At 41.3% G+C, this 19,102-nt stretch overlaps 2 protein-coding genes across 11 annotated transcripts in view; one reads left to right on the forward strand and one right to left on the reverse strand.

Annotated features, from left to right (window-relative positions):
- The window catches only part of Babam2 (BRISC and BRCA1 A complex member 2), a 374,435-nt gene extending 366,179 nt beyond the window's left edge, over window positions 1-8,256 (reverse strand). The window contains exons 1-2 of one of the 3 annotated variants that reach the window (XM_031357619.1): window positions 7,884-8,256; window positions 4,196-4,348 (exon numbers count right to left, since the gene is read on the reverse strand). In XM_031357619.1, the coding sequence (XP_031213479.1) occupies window positions 4,196-4,323 (128 nt within the window). In that variant the 5' untranslated portion in view covers window positions 4,324-4,348; window positions 7,884-8,256. Of the gene's footprint in view, window positions 1-4,195; window positions 4,349-7,358; window positions 7,674-7,883 lie in introns of those variants that run through there. The other 2 variants (XM_031357620.1, XM_031357621.1) reach the window with 2 other exon arrangements.
- Rbks (ribokinase) overlaps window positions 8,097-19,102 on the forward strand; it is a 73,372-nt gene continuing 62,366 nt past the window's right edge. For all 8 annotated transcript variants that reach the window (XR_004114680.1, XR_004114676.1, XR_004114679.1 and 5 more), the window contains exon 1: window positions 8,097-8,460. Coding sequence is in view for 3 of the 8 variants with exons in the window: in XM_031357623.1 (XP_031213483.1) it covers window positions 8,369-8,460 (92 nt within the window). In the remaining 5 variants the exon portion in view is untranslated. The remainder of the gene's footprint in view (window positions 8,461-19,102) is intronic.

Below are 19,102 nucleotides of genomic sequence, written 5' to 3' on the forward strand. Positions count from 1 at the left end.
AAAAAAAAAAAAAAAGCAGAGTCTGTGGGGAACAGAATAGGGGAACTATGGGTGTGTATAGTAAAGATACATTGCATGTATCTACAAAATCTTCAGAGTAAAGAAAAAATATTAATTTAAAATGGGGGGGACATATCCACACAATGGACTATGATGTACCAGTTCAAAAGTAAGAATATTTATAAACACAAGTTTTACTAGCTTAAAACTAGGCAAAACAGGCACAGTAGTACACTGTCTATAAACCCAACATTTAGAAGGCTAAAGCTGAATTGTGAATTCAAGGCCAGCCTAGACACTATAGTGAGACCATGTCTCAAAAAAGAAAATAGCAAAACAAGCAAATTCCACATGACTATATAGAGTATATTGCTTGAAAACAGTTTTTTACACATGCAAAGTAAGATACTGCTTGGAGATATAGTTATGATAAGTCAATATATTAAGCATGGTCAGGCATGAATCCCCACCCACAGGTTGGATCTCTGTGAGTTTGGGGTCATAGTGAGTTCCAAGATGGGTTATGGAGAGGAAGCCTGTCTCAAACATACAGGGAGAGAGAGAGAGACAGAGACAGACAGGAAGATAGTTAGAGACAGACAGAGTAATTGAAGTCATGTACAGGGAGAAAGAATGAGATTTAAAAAAAAGCAATATGAAGAGCCAAGTGAACATCTCCATACTAAAGTACTAAAACATCTTTACAATTAATCTGTTGCCTCCCAGAACAGCAGCTTCTTTCCAGACAGACTAAGAAAGCTAGAGACAGACATAGCTCAACTGAGCTCAATCATAAGAACGCACACCACTCATCTTTTAAAATTACACTCTTTAGTAATCAAAGTACTTACACTGAGTATCTATTTTTAACTAAGTAATGAAATTTAGAACATGGACCCAAAAATGCAACAGGTAGTTGTGGGTGGATGAGATGTCACAGCAGATGCCCCAAAAACAGCCATGTGCCAGTGAGGTTGAGTCACGCAATATGCCAAAAAAAGATATTAAGGCTCAGCTGCCACAGGTTGCAGTGAGCTGCGCTGCCTCCCCCACTCCCATTACACTTGCCAGGCATCATTACAGAGTGCTGATCAGACACTTCGACATCATCAAGACTACAAAACTCACTGAAACCGACAAAATACAACATCCTGCGGACAGCACAAACCTGTCATCAAATTACCAAACAGCAGAGAATAAACCTTCAGAAAGTTCACTGTAATAAACTGTAGCCCCTTTGGGTCTCAGTATATATTTTACCTAAGAGAATAGATCTGGGGCTAGAGAGATGGCTCAGTGGTTAAGAGTACTTGTCCTTGCAGAGAACGCAGGATCAGTTCCCAGCACTACAACATGGTTCTCAAACACGTGTTAACTCCAGTTCCAGGGATCCAACACCTTATAACTACTGCAGGCAGCAGGTATGCACATGGCTCCCATACATACATGTAGGCAAAACACTCATACACATAAAAGGAAATATACAAATCTAAAAATATATAAACAAATATAAATTATTTATTAAAACTAAATCTGATCCTATAATATATTTTTGTTATAATTTCAAAAGTATCAGTTTAATTGTCAGGGAATATATCAAGTGTAGTAGAATTTAAACAATACAATAAAAAGCCACAAGAACAAAACTGCTCTGATCCTCAAACTAAGTAACTTCTCTGTGAAACACCTACCCTATTCACCCACTCACTCAGCCCTTATTTATTACATTATGTGTGGGAGGTACCATAGCAAACTCACAGAAATACATAAGTAAGTTCTCTGTCCTTAAGAGGCTGAGGGCCTAACAGTGGAGCTTAGAAGCACACATAGTCCTAACTTCTACAGGAACCTTAAAGGTCCATAAGGGAAATAAAGATAAATTGTCAAATTTAAAAAAAAAAAAAAATCTTGCTTTGATTTGGTTTTTGCCTATCAATTCAGCCTGTCAGTAAAATATGGAAACTATGGGTACTTAAGTAGCATCTCACCTAGGATAACTAGCAACTTCCAAACCACCACCTCAGCTGGAACTTCCGGTGTGTGTGCTATGCCCTACATGGAGGAGTAGGCAGACATTATGGATCTCAATCACAACCCATAACCCTGGGCACTGCGCTCTAAAAGAGAAATGCCAGTCAGCGCAAAGGCTCCGCAGGTAAAAAGGCACTTGCCATCCAAGCCTGATGACCTGAGGCCAATCCTCGGGATGCCCATGGTGAAAGGGGAGAACTAGCTCAGTAGACTGTCCTCTGACACTCGCAGGTGCACTGTAGCACATGCATGATCACATACATAGACAAAAGGTAAATAAATAACACTGTAAAAAATGTAAAGGTAAGAGAGTCTAACAAGGATAACTCAGAGAGAGCCAAGAATGCAGCATCTTGGGCCACCCATCTCATGGACCCCTCTATGATGCTGTTACTCCACTTCTCAGTAAAGCCTTGTTTGCTTGCTCTTACACACACACACACACACACACACACACACACACACACACACAATCAATATTTCTAGTGAGAGGAAAAAAAAATAGTGCCGCTATGTCAAAATGTCACAAAGCCACTTGACAGACCTCCAAAGGCAAAGCCAGGAACAAATAAGTAACAAAAACTAACAGTAACAGATATTTGTTCCCTGACTTACAAAGGGGTTATACCCCAATAAACATCAAAATTTGGAAAGATCATATGTTGAAAATGCATAGAATGTGCCTAACATGGCAGCCACAGGTAGCGGCACTGTGGTGTTGAGGTCTCCCCTCCTGACTGCATGGCTGAGTGGGTATGATGTCTTCTGTCCCAGCTATTCAAGAGGCTGAGGTGAGAGGATCATATAAAAAGACATATGAGCATCATACAGCCATCCATTGGGTGCTCTGAGGTAGGACAACACAGCTCTGGTGCTCTTGGGGGAGAGCATACAGTTCTGATCTGAATGAGAGGACGGCATCTAATAACCTCATAGAGAGGGACATATCACAAAGTAGCTAGTCAATAATCTTTAGGAATGCCACGGTCATTCAAGAAAAACTAAGGACAGGCTGGGGAAACTGAGGGCACTTAATGACTACATAGAGTTTGTATTCTGGATTACTCTTGCCCATGAAAGAGGAAAAGAGCAAGTCTCAAGAAGTACAGAATGATTACTAATGTCCTACTTTGCTTCTGTGATGTTGTGACAAGACACTGACCAAAAACACCTTAGGTTCACTACACCTCACAGGTCTAGCCCATGAGTGGGAGAAGCTAGGGAAGGAAGCCAGAGGTAAGAGCTGACACACAGACCTTGGAGGAAGGTTGACTCCCAGCCTGCTCCCCAGGATACTGCTCAGCTACATTTCTTATACAACGCATGCTCACATGGCCAAGGATGGCACCGCCCACAATGGCCTAAGCCTCTTCCTCCATCATTTAGCACTAAGGAAAATGCCCAGCAGACCAATCTGGCAGGGGCAGTTTCTCAACGGAGGGTCGCTCTTGCCAGGTCTGTCAATTGACAACCAAGATTACTACTGCAATTTCCTATAGTATTTTTCTATCTTTTCTGTAGATCTAATTGTATTTCCAAATGAAGGCAGGTTTTTTTTCACTTCTTTTTTCTTTATTTTTTTTGTATTGGTTTGTTTGGGGTTTTTTGTCTTGTATATTTTTTAACACAATACATCCATCCAGGTGTGAGACTGAATGTTTCAACCTCACTGTGACTCATTTCGGCTAGCTGCTGTAATTTTTGTACTAAGGGAGATCATGAAATGATATCAGACACAGCATCTCTAAATCCAATTCCTACAGTGTATGTTAGATTGCAGTAAACAAGAAAGCAAGCTAGTGAAGGAAAACATACACGCTAAAACCCATATAGCATGTTAGTCACAAAGAGATAAGTGAGAAAAAAGTATATCAGCATTCCCATTAGAAATAAAGTGCCCATAATGCCTGCTTATGGACACATACTCTTATGAAACAAGAAGCATAAAATGTTAAGAATTAAACAAAACCAAATGAATTTGGCACTGGAATATGACTGTGTGGTCAAGTTTTACACACACACACACACATACACACACACGCACATGCACATATCAGCAAATGGTAAGAGCATGACCTGAAAACTTCCTGTGATGGTCATTTTTCATGAATCTGGTAAGAAAGGTTTATCGTGAGATAAAAGTTGAGTTAGTTCTGGTACATACCCAGACTTCAAGTCCGTTATTCTCAAACAGTTTGTAGCATCCAGTCCCACCTTCCCATTTCGGACCACGCTTGAAATGAATGGGGAGAGCATTGGAGAAATTCGGTTTAAGGCAATCTCTGGAGACATTTTAAACTTGATTTATGAGTTGCCACTGAAAGTAGAGAAAAAGAAAGGTGATCAGTTTACAAAAAAAAAAAGAGCAAAAAACGAAAAAAACCCAACAACAACAACAACTTTAGAAATATAGATAGAACAAGCTTCCTGGAAGTTAGCGCAGTGCTCAGAATTTTCTCTTATACAAGCAAATGCTTTATGGCCCAGTAACACCTCGACCTTTAGTCTTCCAGGAGTCAGATCCCTGCAGCTCACATACTCAGCATGGGCTGGGCCATGCCTTTCAGGGGTGAAAGGAACCCTTAAAGTACAGTTCTCTCCTTTCCAAAGACGATCCCCACACTCGCTCACTAGCTTCTAGTCTGGTTGAGCTGGAGAAGCGTTCACTAACAGTCCTGAAACCATAACACACAAAACACACATCACTAAGTCAGGGACCCCATCTGCATCCCCGCAAGGACAAAGAACTTGATCAGAGATAACATACAACACTCTAAAGCAAACACAACCAGTTGTTACTCACAAGAAACCATTGACAGCTCACATACTTTCTTAATAAGTTCTCCTATGGTACATAATTACCTGATTATTTTAACTCTCCTCAACAAAGACTATAACTTGAAATTCTCATGTTTAACAAATGCAGTTAACATATACTTAGTATTCAGTAACATTTAATAACAAAAGTGGTAAAGTCAAATAATGGATTTTTTTTTTCTGGGCCAAATTTGAAGCAAGCTTTATAGAATACTGGCCAGGACCATGGATACTGGCCTGGCCCATACCCAAGACCCATGCTCAGAATATGGCTTCAAATAATAGATTTAATAAATTAATTAATTTTAAAATAACTTTAAAGAAATGAATGAGGGGAGCAAAGCTGAAGAAAAATTTATTGGTGGAGAAGATATAATATACCCTCAAATCTGATAAGGTGGGGGCCCTGAGGAAATGGTTCAGTGAGTAAAGTGCTTGCTGAGCATGCCTAAGCATGCACGACTTCCACCCCTAGCAGCTGTGTAAAAAGCCAGCCTAGTGGCACACATCTATAACCCCAGCACTGGGGGTTTCAACTCGGCAGATTCCCCAGGCTCACTGGCCAGCCAGTCTAGTCAAACCAGTGAAGCCCAAAGTCAGTGAAAGACCCTGTCTCTAAATCTAAGGTGGAGGATGATAGAGGAAGATACTCAACACTGATCTCCACATGCACACACAGACATATATATATATATATATATATATATATATATATATATATATACTGTACACAAGGACATACCATGATACACACAAAGTATAGGGGATTAAATACAGCAGAATCTGAGGAATAATGAACTTGACACTTAAATTATAAAAACATAGGGCAGAGATTAAAGCGTGTCCAGGTCTTAAGCAACAAAGACAAATTGAATCCTTTCAGTCTTTGATTTTCTGGCACTACGAAGTCTTTACACTTGATAATATAAAAGCAATAAATCACATCTATGTTACTTGGATATTCATGGAGCTAAAGGAGAGAGTGCATGAATTCCTAACAGACTTCTAGATGAAAGCTACTACTTTAGAGGTCAATAAGTCAATTCAAATGATTATTGTCTCATTCTGAAAGGTTTATCCCACATTGAAAGGAAATTCATTTCTTTACATGGTTGTCTTCTGACTCCCCATACATTCTAATACATCTAACATGAGCAAATGTCTCCTTTGCTATATATAGTATCTATCATAGAAATACATATATTTTATAGCATCTCATGACTTATAAGGCACTTCCATATGCAGCCTTGCCATTCATCTTCACAGCCTGGTATAAGACAGGTTTCTAATTCCCATTTTCGGATGACGTGGGTAACTGTTTCTGAACAGTAGGCTCACCCACACCATCACTTTGAAGACTTTTTTGAACTCTGCAGTCCTGCCTGAGGTCTGCCCACTACATCACAGTTCCTGAAAGGGATGCTCATTTACTTCACATTCAAAACACACAAAGAGTCATCTGAGAAGCAAGCAGAAGGTTCTCTTATGAAAAAACATTTTTCCATGCTTTTTTTCCTTCAGAGTACCTATTTTACCCCCAATTTCTTGAAGAAAGAAAAACCAAACTAACACATGAGCTGTTACTCACCTCTCTCTGCACAGACATCCACTCCCCCCCCCACACACACACAGTTTCTTAATGAGTATTGTTTCCATTTTGTAAATACAAAAGTTAAAGACCAGCCAGACCAAGTTACTTATTTAATGTCACACACAGAATGAACAGAAGGATTGGAATTCAAATCCAAGGCTCTTTCAAAGTCCACTATCCCTATCTTCCTCTCAAGCATTAAGTACAGTGGCCACTAAAGAAAGCATCAAGGTGACTTTTTAAAGCATACACCTGGTAAATATGAAGACAAAGTCACGAATTTATACACATGATTGCTTTACAGCTAGACACCAACTAGGCTACTGCTGACCCAGTGTCGGTGCTAGCCTGAATGATTCACTAATTAAATGCCAAAGGAATCAGCCTTCTCCAGATGCCAAACCACACTAGTGATTATGAAAACCCATTCCACTTCAGCAATTGTCAAAGGCTTTAGGATCACACCTGAGGGAATGGATTTCTGTCTCTATCTCCAGAACAGCTATAATACAAGTTTTTGACAGTGCAGGGTTTTGTGCAGCTTCAAGATGTTTCAGTAAGTGTGACTTCACTAACAAATGAAAGTAAAAACCATACTGACTCCAAAATCAAAAATTTGAGAAGAAAAAAAAAGATGATTCTTTGGTACAATATGCAGGGATATGGATTGGAAACACACACACACACACACACATACACCTCCTTTACGTATAGCACCCTTATAACAGATCCCATAGAGGCAGGAATTTTTGGTGACTAGCCTCTCTTGAATGCTTGTTTTGCAATTTGTATTTCCTGAATTTGACGTATTGCAGAAGGAAGATGCAAATATATAATTTTTATAAAAATCTGCTGCCGCAAGATAAGGTCACATGAGGTCTTTTAGTGGGCGGGCTGTCTGGGGAATACAAAGACGTACAAAGCACCATCCAGGCTCTTGCAATTAGGAGAGGATGACAAACACGGAAACATGTGCCCCCGTTGACGTCATGGAACGGAAAGGGGTGGCCTTCTGCTGCATCACGTCCACGTCATATGGCGCACGAGGGAAGTTACTGTGGGGGAGCAATTTCTCCACTGGGCAACCTCGGGGAGGGGCGGGGAGAGCGAATTGGTTCAGAGCCAAAGAATGGCCACCCATTCTGAGGAAAATCTAAAGGGATCCAATCCTTTCTCCCAAATTGTATGATGCCCCTGATCAAGTGCAAAAAGAGGCGGGCTTCCTCAGGGACCAGGACTGAACGAGAGACGTGGAGAAAGAGAAGCCTCGGATCTTGGGGGCCGGCTCTTGAGGGAATCCGCGTGCTGTGGGGCGAGCGGGGCATCTCTGGAACGCGGGCCTTCTCTTGAAGAGGCTAGCTCTCTGGCCATACTCAAACATGGCTCTCTGCGCCACCTGTGCGACTGCGATCCAACCTCCCCGCACCAGCCCGGGTCCAGGTACCTGGAACTTAAGTCCGATCAGTAACCGGCGACCAGACGGGGTACAGGTTACCCGAGCGCGCCCCCGACCGACGCACCGACCTGCGCGCGAACCGCGGGCGGGATGCGTGCGCGCTCCCCCGGACGTCCCGCCCTCTCCGGAGCCGGCCAGGCGTGCGCGTTCCCGCGCCGAGCCCAGCCGGAAGCTGAAGAAGGCGACCGGGTAGCGCCTGAAGGTTCCCCGGAGCCCCCGTCTCGAGCCTGGCGCGCGCTGTGATTCTCGCCCTGGCGGCTAGGGCCTGTGCCGCGAGGCAGGGCAGGGTCATGCGTCCCAGAGGAACCAGGACTAACCCAAGGCCCGGGACGTTTCGGGCATTAGGGTGGGCGACCCGCACGGGCGTGTGGAACGCCCTGCGTCGCTAGGGAGGACGGAGCGGCGTCCCTGGTTACGGGGTCAGGCAAAGGGCAAAGGGCAGCGTCCGGGTGGAGCGAGAGCGAGGATTAGTAATGGCGGCGTCTGGGGAGCCCGGGAGGCCCTGGCAGGAGAAGGAGGCAGCAGCGGTAGTGGTGGTGGGTTCCTGCATGACCGACCTGGTCAGGTTAGTGCGGGGCCGCAGCGCAACGTCTCGGGAGGGCGAACCATACCGTGGGCGCTCGCCATGGAACTTGTCCTGAAAGCTTCAAGTTTCCACAGCACTTCTGAGGTGGAAAGGCAGAATTCAAGTTTCTGTAGGTCAATGACGGGACGGGACGCGGGGAGCGGGGGAAGTGCTGAATGAAAGCTTTGATACTTCTAAAGACACCCCCACTCCCGTGAGCCTCCAAACACCCCTGCACTTGTTTCCTTGACCAGGCCACCCATGACATTTTAACCTCCGAGAACATGATGTACCTACCTCACAGGGTTGTGAGCACAAGAAGTGTTTTGTCCACCAGACCTAACTGGGTATTACTGGATTGAACACATGTGAAATAAGGCTTTGAGGCAAAGAAACACCCTTTTCACTCAATCGATTATTGGCATTCCTGCAGTGTTCCATAGTTCCTGTTTACTTTTATGTAGAAATGTAACCATGGGTCAACCTTTGTGGCGAACCTAAGTGTGAATTCAAAATAACAATCAAGCAAAAAACAAACAAACAAATAAACATGAAAATTGCAGCCAGTAAAAAAAGCTGATCAAATAGAGCTAAAATGAGAATAGGTGAGTTGTCAGAGAGGTTGTAGAAAAGATCCCTTTTGTCTTCTGTTTTTATGAAAACAGCTTTCTAAGCATATAAGCAATATACACTATAGAAAAAATAATTCAGGTATTCCAAAAAAATCAGGCCATATAATTCTGTTTATGTCAATGATCATATTTCCCAGCAACTTAATGTCATCGGTCCCTAATTTTTTTTTTCCAAAAGATGACAGAGAACTTTGAAATAAGGCCTTGGAGGTAATCAAAACAACGAAATCTTGCACCAAACTCCCTATATCTACTTTAAAAACAGCTCCAGGGTCCTCATATAGCCAACCTAATCTTGCTTAAAACAGTATAAATTGTTATTGGACTCATCAAGATGGCTATGAGGTAAAGGTGTTTGACTTAAGCCTAATGCCCTGAGTCCAGTTCCTGGAACCCAGTGTGGTGGAAGGACACTACATATGTGATACATACATATGTACATGATAGATAGATAGATAGATAGATAGACAGACAGATAGATAATTCTATGTTTTCAAGTTACCAAACACAACATAAAAGATGGAATTATAAGGGAGACTGAGAGAGGCAAGTGTAGTTGACAAAAACCTTGGTTGTTGTAGGGACTAGAGAGATAGCCTCAACAGTTAAGAGCATTGAATCACAACCACCTGTTCCAGAGGTTCCCATACCTCCAAGTGCATTGCTTTCCTACACACATACACACAGCAGACTTAAAAGTAAAAATTTATTTTTATAAATGTAGCAAGAACAGAAGAGCTACAAATAATTAAGTTTTACATAAGTTTGTGTGTATTACTGGATATTGAACTCAGGTCCCTTGCATGGCTAGTGAGCACTTTACTACTGAACTACACTTATAGTCTTTAATTTTATTATTTAAGACAAAATCTCACTAAGTTCCCCATGCTGAACTTTAATCATATAACTAACTCAGGCACTTGACCTTGCCTTGCTATCCTGCTGTAGCTGGGCTTACAGACCTACAGCACCAAGTCTGTCTCTAAATTCTTTTTTTTTTAATTTATTTTTTTACATTCCATATTCCATTACCCACCTGCCCCCCCATCTGCCCTCCAACTGCTCCACATCTCACACCTTCTCCCCATCGCCCCTGTCTCCACGTGGATGCCCCCACTCCTACCCCACCTGACCTCTAAACTCCCTGAGGCATCCAGTCTCATGAGGGTTAGGTGCATCATCTCTGAATGAACACAGACCCGGAAGTCCTCTACTGAATGTGTGTGGAGGGCCTCATATCAGCTGGTGTATGCTGCCTGTTTGGTGATCCAGTGTCTTAAGAGATCTTAGGGGTCCAGATTAATTGAGACTGCTGGTCCTCCTAACAGGATCGCCATTCTCCTCAGCTTCTTTCAGTCTTCCCTCATTCAACAACAGGGGTTAGCTGCTTCTGTCCATTGGTTGGGTGAAAATACCTGCATCTGACTCTTTAGCTGCTTGTTGGGTCTTTCAGAGGCAGTCATGATAGGTCCCTTTTTGTGAGTGTTCCATAGCCTCAGTAATAGTGTCAGGCCTTGGGACCTCCCCTTGAGCTGAATCTCACTTTGGGCCTGTCTCTGGACCTTCTTTTCCTCAGGCTCCACTCCATTTCCATCCCTGTAATTCTTTCAGACAGGAACAATTATGGGTGAGAAATGTGACTGTGGTATGGCAACCCCATCTCTCACTTGATGTCCTGTCTCCCTGCTGGAGGTGGGTTCTGTAAGTTCCCTCTCCCTACTGTAGGGCATTTCATCTAAGGTCCCTCACTTTGATTCCTGAGAGTCTCTCACCTCCCAGGTCTCAGGTGCATTCTTGACGGCCATACCACCCTGAACGTGCCCGGTCTCATCTGCCTCTAAATTTTCAATTTTACTTACTCAGAAATGTTTGACCTGCTACCAATTTTACTTATTCAGAAGTGTTTGTCCTAAGTTACGCCAAGGCAGGCATGATTTTATGTAGTGGCAGACAGTATAGTTGGAGAGCTTTGGTGAGGAGGCTTATGTATATTTTTCTAGGGGAAAAATCAGTACATCTTTCTGTAAAGCTCTAGATAGTAAATGTTTTAGGTTTGGCAAGTCACAGTTTGAAGTGTGAAAAGTCATACTATCTTAGGTAGGGTTTCCATTGCTGTGAACAGACACCATGACCAAGACAAGTTCTTATAAAGGACAGCAATTAATTGGAGCTGGCTTCCGAGGTTCAGTCCATTATCATCATGGCAGGAACATGGCAACATCCAGTCAAGCATGGTGCAGGAAGACCTGAGAGTTCTACATCTTCATCTGAAGGCTGCTAGGAGAATATTGGCTTCCAGACAGCTAGGATGAGAGTCTTAAAGCCCACACTCACAGTAACACACCTGCTCCAACAGGGCCACACCTAATCACACCACTCCCTGGGCCGAGCTTATGCAAACCATCTCATCATTCGTATCTCCCAGATAAGGAATGTTGCAGACTAACCTGCCCATAGATCCCTGTGTGTAGGCCGCTGTCCTCTTACAGCCCATCCTAATTAACCTAATCCCAGTGGTGGTTCTTGAAGAAAAGATAAAATGTAGTGTTTGTCTTATATCAAAGTAGGGAGTGTGGTGGCTGAACAGATAGCTGAGCACTGACTGCTTTTCCAGAGGTTCTGAGTTCAATTCCCTTCAACCACACAGTGGCTCACAACCACTGTAATGGGATTCTATGCCCTCTTCTGGTGTGTCTGAAGACAGCAACAGCATAGTGTACTCACATATATAAAATAAATCTTTAAAAAAAAACAAACATAGTATATTTAACTTTAGAAATAGTTCCATCAAGAACATACAAAGTTTAGGGGTTGTTACTCAGTTGTCGGGTACATGTTTAGCATGGGCAAAGTCCTGGACTCAGTCTACCACCTTCTGAGAAGCTTGACCATCACATATTACTAACAGCCTAATGTCTTCTAAGGTGACTATTCTTCAGGCTTTAGAGTATGAGGGATAAGCAGAGGCAAAGGCTAATTTTATGATGTCAGGATTTTAAAATTTCAGTAGTAGAGAAATTTTAGGGGCTGTTGATCCTAGCACCTCAGTTTATAGGTAAGTAAGCCAGGGCCTAGAAACTTAGATTATGCATAAATGTCCTAATTTCCCTTGTCATTTTCTTTATAAAATATTTGAATTACTATTTTTCATATGAGTCACTAATTATAAACTATTCCCTAGACTACTAATTTCCATAGATTTTTCTTTAAAAGTTTTCATGATCTGGTTGGATTGGTTTTTTGTTTTGTTTTGTTTTGTTTAATCCTACAAAAATACCTTGTTTTCATTCAGAACCCTGCATAAAATTGGTGTGGCTCTGTTTGTTAAATTTGTGTCATAGTTATATTAGTTTCCTACCACTGCCAAAACAATTTGCCATAGATTTGATTGACTTAATATTTCTACAGCTCTGGAAGTCATAAGTCTGGCTTAGTAATCACTAAACTAAATCAGGGAGTCCATAGGTAAAGTTCCTTTCTGGGGGATGCTTTCTTAGTGTTTATGACTTCCCTATTACGTTTTCAGTCAGGTCCCCTTCATCTTAGTTGCAAACAATGGTTGGTTGAGTCTTTCTCACATAGCATCAGCCTCACTCAGTCCATGTGCACTATAAGAACCCTTCCTTGTATTACACTGAACCCAGCTAAATAACTCAAGATAATCTCTTTCTCTTACTATATCTTATTGGCTGTTCACTACCTAAGTACTCCCTTGCTGTATACAATATATTTCTAAATTGAAGAGATTACAGTATGAGCATTTAAGAACATTTTACTCATATTATACATAAGCATCTAATAACCTCACACTATCATTTAGGGAACCTTTGGGTCTTTTCAGTCCACCCTCACTCACATTTACATATAAAGTGACCAAGAACTTATAGCTCATTTCTGATCACACAGCCAGTCAGAGGCAAAATGAAGGCTGGAACCCAGGCTCCCTGACTTATGATTCCTTCCTATCATGCTGCCTCTAAGAGACCAATAATAGTGCCTTTTTGTATAAAGTCCATGTGGAGATTTGTAGTCTCTGTATTCAGTGTTTATCTTGGATACTGATTAAGAATAACTAAAGATCTTCAGATCTAAAAATAGCATCTTCATTACTTCATTACTCTCATTTTATTCCTGCATTTAATGAAGCCAGCCTAGACATCGTGCCTATACTGTAGGATCACTTTAGAAGTAAAACTGCTTCACTAAGCCTTTTTGGAAGGCATCCAAGTCCAACTCACTTTATACATTGCTGTAGGCCAGACACTGCTAATTCAATCAAGGAGCTTTTTTTTTTTTTTTAATTTTAGTTTTCTATGTGTAGTAAGCTCTATGTAGTAATAATTCTTAAAACTCCTTCCTTCATCCAGCTGACATTGTGGGTACCCATTTGTGTTTATCATTATCCTTTCTTCTTGAACACTCATGTCTAAGGTTTCATGAGGTCTCATGTTGTATCAAGCATGATGGTACATGCCCGGAATCTAGCACTTGGGAAATGGAAGCAAAAAAAAAAACAGACGTCAGGGTCATCCTCAGCCACACATGGAGTTTAAGGCCAGTTTGTGCTACATGAAACCCTATCTGTCTTTAAAAAAGGTCTCATGTTACAAAGAAAAGAGAAATCAAATCTGGTCTTAGGAGAAATATGAAAATACATGATAATTTTTTATATGTTCAGTTTACAGACCTGCATTAATCATACTCTAAGTCCCTATTTTTTATAATATGTATATATATATATATATATATATATATACATAATCCATTCTTTTCAGTCAGTCAACTACTTTTTATTGGATTTACACTATGTACCAGTTTCTGCCCTAGGAAGAAAACATACACACACAAAAATTTCTGCTTTGTAAAGGTACAGAGAGACAGTATCAATGAAAATAAGCAAATCATGTGATATGCTAAGTTAAATGCTAGAAAAGAAATCACACAGTGGGGTAGGAATACTAAGTTTAGATCCCTAGCCAAAGAAAGCCTCACTGAGAAGTGAGATTTTACATAAATACCCAAAGTAGGAAAGAAGTGAGCCACACATTAACTAAAGAACATACGTGACTGCAGAGCACTCCAGGCAAAGGAATGGCATATGTAAAGGCCCTGAACAGTTAGCAAGAACGGTTGCAGTATTTGAAGAAAAACAGATTGGGGGTTGGGGATCACAGTGAGTCTTAAAGAACACTAGATCATACTCTAGATGGATAAAAAGCAGTTGGATTTGAGTGGAAGAGTGGCATAATCTTATTTAAACTGGTGTAGGACCCATGGAGACTGAGGGCAAGGGTGAAAGCAAAGTCAAGAACAGACACATTTGGAGTTGGTCTCAGTAACCTAGGTAAGCCTGGAAGCACTACAGGTGAGGAGCAACAGGTAATTGTGATTATAGTTAGAAGGGAATGGAGCTAAAAGGATTTGCTGAGGGTAATAGGCCAGAGATTACTCCAAGTTGTGTGACTGAGGCTACAAGAGGAATTGATCTTTGCAGAAGATTGCATCAGGAACTCAAGGTTGAGGTGTGAGGGTTGAAGTACCCATTAAGCATCTGACCTATTAGGTTGAAGAGGTCAAAGGACAGATATGAGTTTGACATTCAGGGAAGTACAGTCTGGAGATACAAATCTGTAAATGTGTCATTGGTGTATAAGTAATATTTAAAGCTATGAGACATGATGAGATCACTGAGCTCTGAACTCCAGGAGCACTTCAATATTTCAGGGATCCATTTTATTTACTGTCTCTCTTTCAGCCTATGCACTCCCAAAAACTCCCAAAAGACAAGTTTAATACATATTTCTAGAATAATTGACTGTGATGTCAGCTGAAACCTGTGATACCTTTTCATGTGCTGCCAAAGAGAAGGGGTAGCTTCAGAGAAAACAAGCATGTAACTTAGCTTTAGCAGATCAGAAGATGATCGACACTGTTGCTGAGGCTTAGTTCTCACAAGACTTTAAGTAGATACTGGAAAAGTTAAGTAGTGAACCTAGATTACTTTAAAAACGCAACGGTGGAGAGTAACATACTGTTCTTCCAAAGGTCCCAACTTCAGTTCCCAGCACCCAATTTAGGCTTACAAACCACCTGCATCTCCAACTTCAAGGGATCCAGCACCCTCTTCTGGCCTCCAGGGCTACTACACAATCCCAGATACACAATTTTTAAAAAAAGAAAAGAAAGGAAAAGAAAAGCAAGAGGAAAGAAAAGGAAAGGAAAGAAAAGGAAAGAAAGGAAAAGGAAAGAAAAGAGAAAATGTTGGGACTGGAAATATGGCTCAGTTGTTAAGAGAATTAACTGCTTTTCCAAAGATCCTTAGTTCAAATCCCAGTAACCACATGGTGCCTCACAACCATCCATAATGAGATCTGACGCCCTCTTCTGGTGTGTCTGAAGACAGCTACAGTGTACTTACATATAACAATAAATAAATCTTTTTTTAAAAAAAACTTGGCTTAAAGAGATGACTCAGTAATTAAGAGCACTTGTTCTTGCAGAGGACCCAGCACTATACTGGATGGCTCACAACTGCCTGTAACTCCAGTTTCAGGGGATCTGAGGCTCTCATCTGCTCTCCACTGGCATCAGGAATACACTAGGTGCACACAAACTTAGAAAGCAACATTCCTGCCCTGCCTTCCTGGTGCTGTAACATCAAGCCTGATAAAAGACTTCAGGGGAAAGTAAGAAGAAAGCTAACAGAAATTTCCTTTTGATGCCTGCTTTGCAGTCTGAGTTGGACTAAAGCATATTATTATACTTAGGTAGGAAAATCTTTTTTAGGTCACATTTTCAGTTAAGTAAAAATCAAAGAAATGGTGGTCCAAAATTACCTGACAATTCCCAATGTTTGAGGGATATAATGCCATTCTTTATAATTTCTACTTTTTTAGTTTTAAAAGTTTGCTTTTAAGTTGCAAATCATATTTTAAAATCAGTATTTTTAAATATGTTCCTGTCACTTGTATTCTGTCATGCCAAAAGAAATCATCTATGAGAAACTTGCTAATTTTGCTACCTTCAGTGAAAAGAGATGCTTTAAAAAGTAAATTCCAATTGACAAGAACAAAGCTGGGTATGATGGCACACACCTGTGATCCCAGCACTTGAGAGGTGGAGGCAGGAGATGAGTTCAGAACTACCTCGATTATGAAGGAAGTTCAAGACCTGCTTGGGCTACATGAAACCCTATCTCAAAAAAAGGAGAGAGGAGGAAGAGGGGAGGGAGGATGTGCTTTTCAAATCTGTCCATCCATCATCCCTGTGCCTCTTCTGTGTTCTGGGGAGAACAAAGGTGAACTACAGTGAACTTTGCTCCAGTATTTTGATGATTTGTATATAATATCAAGAGAGTGAGGGGGCTGGAGAGATGGCTCAGCGGTTAAGAGTGCTGGCTGCTTTTCTAGACTGCCTAGGTTCAATTCCTAGCACCCACATGGCAGCTTACAATTGTCTATAGCTCCAATTCTAGGGGATCTAGCACCTTCACACATACATGGAAGCCAAACACCTACTGTAGCTGATACTAGGTCCCTGACACATATATAGCAGAGAACTGCCTGGTCTGGCCTCAGTGAGAGAATTCACACCTAACCCTCAAGAGACTTGAGGCCCCAGAGAGTGCTGAGGCCTGGCAGGGGTGCTGGGAAGAAATCCTCTTGGAGACTGGGAGGAGGGGAGAATGGGATGTGGAACTGTGGGAGAGCTAAGCAGGAGATGGTAACTACTGGACTGTAAAAAAAAAATAAAAGTAATAAAAATAAATAAATCCTATTTTAAAAAGAGAGAGTGAAAATATGCTAGACACTTGGGATACTACAGTTAGTAAAGCATGATCTAAACTCAAGCAAGTACCTACAGGTTCTCTGGAAGCAAAGAAATCTTACCAAAGGAGAAAGGTGCTAAAGATGGAGAATTCCAAAATAATCTGAGATGACTCCAGTACAGTCCTTCCATTTTTCATCATACTTAATCAAAGTTACTGAATTGAATATAACTTTAATCTCCACCTTTACAACCATGGAGGACAAGCTTTCCTTATTTTATATGACAGGCCATGACAAATTTGTAAGAACATCTTTGAGCATTCAAATGAACATCAAAACTTCCATATGAGCATTTAAAACTTTCAATGTCTTTGCCTTACTTCACAGTTATTCTGTGACTTGCTTGACTTGAAGCATGTCTTATACAGCTCCAAAAGTCAACTACAAATTATCTTTGTATATGGTTGGCTTGGTGTCTAAATAAAACTTGAGGGTTTTGTTTTTGTTTTAGGTCTGGGGGTTTTTTGTTTGGGATATATTGTTTTACTTTGGTTTTGGGTTTGTTTCCCAAAAACATCACATCGTAGGTACTGGCTTTTTCTTTTGTGGTTGGAAAAAATCTTGAAGTACAATTCTGTAATTTGCACAAAGTAATTTGTACAATAGTCTCTTAAATGCGCTGTATAGAATGTGTGTATTTTGTGGGAAGGGATTCTGATTGACTCTTCATTTTTAAGTGAGAAAGAAAGGTATGTTTTTCAGTTACCTGAGTTTTCAACCAAAGATCTTACAGAATCTTAGCTTTAAAGTTCATCAAGGACATCTTGGCTGATACATGCCTTTAAGTGGAATCTTAAAAGATTCCAACATATGAGAGGTAAAGACAGAAGTTCAAAGTTAGTGTCAATTATAGTGCAAGTTAGAGAACATCCAACTCCTATCTCAAGAGTATTAAACAACAAAAATTAGCAATTGTGTACACCTTTAATTGCAGCACTTGGAAGGCAGATACAGAGGACCTCTGTGAGCTCCAAATCAGCCAGAAGTACATAGTAAGACATGTGCACGTCTCAAACATGAATGATAAAGTGCATTTTCCTATCTTCAAAGATAAGTATTTCTTAGGTTTTCTGTTAAAACCAAAAGAAAATAGATAGTATATATTATCTAAAATAAGAATAATGAAGTAAGTACTCTGTTTGTACTTGGGATATCACAGCTCCTTGCACAAGATAGCCACTTAGTGAACATGGGTGGAGTAAAGGAATACGTGCTTGCACATCACACCCTCACTCATTCGTGATACTATACTAGAATGCCTAAAACTGGGTAATTCACAGAGAAATGGACTCCCTGCTCATCCTCACTCTTTCTTGAAAAGTCTGAAGCTGTGGTGTCTTATACAAGTTCACCAGTCCAAGCTGACTTCATGTGCCTAGAACTTTATATACTTAAGAATTATGTTGCCTTCCGGTATGTCTGGGCTGGTGCCCTGAGCAGACCTTGGGCTCAAGCTCCACAGCCAGTTCCACAACACCCAGAGGAAGGTCCACTCCCAGGCACTCTGACACGCCCAGGATCAGAGGTGAGGAGGACATACAACATCTGACCCAACACCTGGAGTAACTGAGACCAGCAGGACACAGGCACACAGGAACTCTGCCAGCCTAGTGGCTCAGGTTCCTTCCTGTATGTCTGGGCTGCTGCCCTGAGCAGATGTTGGGTGCAAGCTCCACAGCCAGTCACACAACACCCAGAGGAAGCTCCACTTCCACTTGCTCTAACAAACCCAGGGTCACAGGATCACAGAGACAGCTTGACTCTGAGAAGTTCTGTCAAAACCAGGATCACAGGAAGGACAGGCTTCAGTCAAATTTAGCAAGGGCAGGTAGCACTAGAGATAACCAGATTGCAGGGGGCAAGCATAAGAATATAAACAAGACAAACCAAGGTTACTTGGCATCATCAGAACCAAATACTCCTACCATAGCAAGTCCTGGACACACCATCACACTGTAAAAGTAAGATTCAGATATAAAATCACTTCTCATGGTGATGATAAAGGACTTTAAGAAAGACATAAATAGCACTCTCAAAGAAATACAGGAGAACACAGGTAAACAGCTGGAAGCCCTTCAAGAGGAAACACAAAAATCCCTTAAAGAACTACAGAAAAACACAATCAAACAGGTGAGGGAAATGAGCAAAACCATCCAGAATCTAAAAATGGAAATAGAAACA

Source organism: Mastomys coucha, unplaced genomic scaffold, assembly GCF_008632895.1.
Source record: "Mastomys coucha isolate ucsf_1 unplaced genomic scaffold, UCSF_Mcou_1 pScaffold6, whole genome shotgun sequence".
Taxonomy (NCBI): Eukaryota; Metazoa; Chordata; class Mammalia; order Rodentia; family Muridae; genus Mastomys; species Mastomys coucha.